Source organism: Arachis ipaensis, chromosome B02 (genome assembly GCF_000816755.2).
Source record: "Arachis ipaensis cultivar K30076 chromosome B02, Araip1.1, whole genome shotgun sequence".
Taxonomy (NCBI): Eukaryota; Viridiplantae; Streptophyta; class Magnoliopsida; order Fabales; family Fabaceae; genus Arachis; species Arachis ipaensis.
In genome coordinates this window covers 98,958,141-98,961,147 of record NC_029786.2, presented here as the reverse complement: position 1 = coordinate 98,961,147, position 3,007 = coordinate 98,958,141, and the positions used below count along the sequence as shown (strand labels likewise).

At 28.1% G+C, this 3,007-nt stretch overlaps 1 protein-coding gene across 1 annotated transcript in view; it reads left to right on the top strand.

Annotated features, from left to right (window-relative positions):
• LOC107625911 (axial regulator YABBY 1) overlaps window positions 1-2,423 on the top strand; it is a 3,921-nt gene extending 1,498 nt beyond the window's left edge. Inside the window, exons 4-7 of the mRNA XM_016328643.2 lie at window positions 945-993; window positions 1,356-1,431; window positions 1,655-1,729; window positions 2,177-2,423. Coding sequence (XP_016184129.1) covers window positions 945-993; window positions 1,356-1,431; window positions 1,655-1,729; window positions 2,177-2,245 — 269 coding nt within the window. The 3' untranslated portion in view covers window positions 2,246-2,423. The remainder of the gene's footprint in view (window positions 1-944; window positions 994-1,355; window positions 1,432-1,654; window positions 1,730-2,176) is intronic.

Sequence of the window (3,007 nt, the reverse complement as noted above, 5' to 3'; positions counted from 1 at the left end):
GCTCAGATCAGTGATATAGCTATAGTGGCCCTATAATATTAGTGTTGCTATTATTTGACCAATAAAGTGAGAAAACAAAAGTTGTTTTTCTCTATCAAATACTCACTTGTCAATCTCAAAAAGTTATTCAAAGGTTTCTATGCATTACTACATACAATTGCCTAAAGAAAGATCAATAATTTTTACGTACCTAGCACAACCACATTTTTCTCATGATTATTCATTTTTTCTTTCTTTCTCTCTCTTACTCTCTCTTTTTCCCTTCTTTTCTTGTGCATAATGTTTAAAGTTACCACCAGAAAAAGCACACTTTTGTGTTTCAATTTGATTTGATTTGATTGTTTAAACATTGGACTTCCAAAATTTTTCAAACTTAGCCTACTTTTTATATATCTCTCACTTTTCACAATGAAATTGAAATCCTAAAGGGCTTATGAAAGTAATACCTTTTTTTCCTTTTTTTTACCCCTTGAAGGTACTGGAATTAATTAGGGTTTTGTTAAGGATATTTTTAACATTTTAAAATGAAATTCATTTTTTAGTGCATTTAAAGTATTGAAAATTAAAATATTAACTAGTAATTTACTTTATCAAAACCTAATTATTAAAGGAATCAAAGCTTGTATAAACTTAATGAAAAAAATTTGTGGTCTTTTAATTTTTTTTTTTTTTTACTTTTAAATGTATGTCTCCTTTGATGAATACATTGAGTGAGACAGAATTCTCCCCCCGGAAATATAGTGCTGAATCCATAGAGAGAGTGTGATTGTTAAGAGAGATACTATACTATAATAATGATGAGGTAATGATATAGAAAGATCAAAAGAGAGAGAGAGAGAGAAGGTATTTTATTTTAGGGCCAAAAAGGGTGAGCAATGTGATTTTTAATGTTGGTGTCTGTTTGCCTGTGGCAATGTTGTCCATTGTGTGTTTCCATTGTCCAGCTCCAGAGAAGAGACAGAGAGTTCCATCTGCCTACAACCGCTTCATCAAGTAAGTTTAATTCATTTCATGTTATTATTATTAGTTACTACTAATTATAAATTAATGATTTGTTACCATTATTTTGTTGGTATATATAATTTTCCTAAATTTAGAATTTAAAGATTTGTAGTTACATCTATATTTTTTAAATATTTTAATTAAGTTTTTAGAATAAATGTATTAATTATTTTTTTAATAAAAAGTTTTTTCTTTTTTATCTTTAGCAAAGAATATTTATTAGAAAAATCCTATATTAAATACTGGTTATTGTTATGAATCTTTTTCTTATTTATGTTGCTAATTAAATATATGCATGAAATTATTATTCAAATTGCATGATCTTGATTCTTGACACATCATTTGAATTTTAGGGATGAGATCCAACGTATCAAGGCTGGGAATCCTGATATAAGTCATAGAGAAGCCTTCAGTGCTGCTGCAAAGAATGTGAGATCCAAGGAGAATCTTAAATCTTACTCTCTTAGGGGACTTTTTTTCCCATTTTAGATTATTCCCAATGCTTGCGACTTAAATTTTTTATTTTTTTTAAATTAATTAAACACATATATGACATATCTCTAAATACATCACTTTGTTCCTTATTTTTTTTTTCAAAAAGATTTTTCTAATTTATTTATGTGTGGGGTCCATATTTTTTCCTTTGTTTCAGTGGGCCCATTTTCCACACATTCATTTCGGACTTATGCCTGATCATCAACCCGTGAAGAAAGCTAATGTTCGCCAGGTACTTTGAGAGCCCTAGATACTGTATGTTAGTATATGTATGGATATATACCCCTTCTTTTTCAAAAAAAATATTTTTATTTTTATTTTTTCAAAAAATCCTCCTAGCACTCCTTTGATGTAGTCATCGAAGTTCTTGGTTGGCCCAACACCGCCATCCTTCAGCATGACCATCAGGTGTGCGAGGTTGAGAAAAATCGTGACATAGAAGCGAAAATAGTGACTACTGATTTATAATGACAGTTTTTTTTAGTTATAATCACGGTTTTAAAATGTGACGAAATATGACAAATTATTGTAATGTATGTTATGCAAACATTTATTATAATCAAATTTTTTTTTATTAAATTTAAGTATATAAAATAAAAAAGGATAGACAAATATATGCAAAGGAGTCTTCTCTTATTTCTAGGGTTTTTAACTTCAAAATCTGTGTTTGTGAGTGTAGGAAGCTGAGGACGTGCTTATGAAAGATGGGTTTTTCTCACCGGCAAATGTAGGTGTCTCTCCCTACTAGAGGAAAAAATAAAAGTGATTAATATATTAGGGTTTTGAATGTGTTACTCTCTTGTCCTTAAGTAATATAATGTTGTACTAAGACTTTGTCTTATGCATATTAATGTTGTGCACTTTTGTGTTAGTACTTCTTAGTGTTAAAAGTTGTTAGCAGTTATATCTTTTCAAATCATCATGACTAGTTGAAGAGGGTTATATCTGACCAAAGCCTAGGAGTTAGATTAGTTCATCTGAAAATTACTACTATTATTATAATGGTATATTTTCTGTTGAACTGGTCCCCTCATGAATTAATGGCTTATTAATTATTCGTAATGTAGAAAGTTTACACTATATATTTCCAAGGTTTTCCTTTTTACTGTTTTCTCTAACTAAAGAAAGTAACTTCCTAAGAAGGCTTAATATCTTTCACTAAATTCTACTCCAAATTATTTTTCAAACAGTAAATGGTTACTAAAGTTTGAAAAGTAACAAAATGCTTGAAGAATTATATTTAAATTTTTAATGTATTCATATTAGACAATTAACAATTGAACTCTTAATATATTAGCTAGAATTTTTTAACCTCTTTATATTTAATAATTTAATCATTTAATTTAGATACACTGCTGGCTATCATTAAATAAAATAATTTTTCTAGATAGATATTCAAATAGACATGAAAATAAGTGAGCTATTTTGTAAATATGACAACACGTGTTGTATATTATTTTGACAGTACATTCTAATTTTGAAAATCTAGATACAATAATATATAATCTAT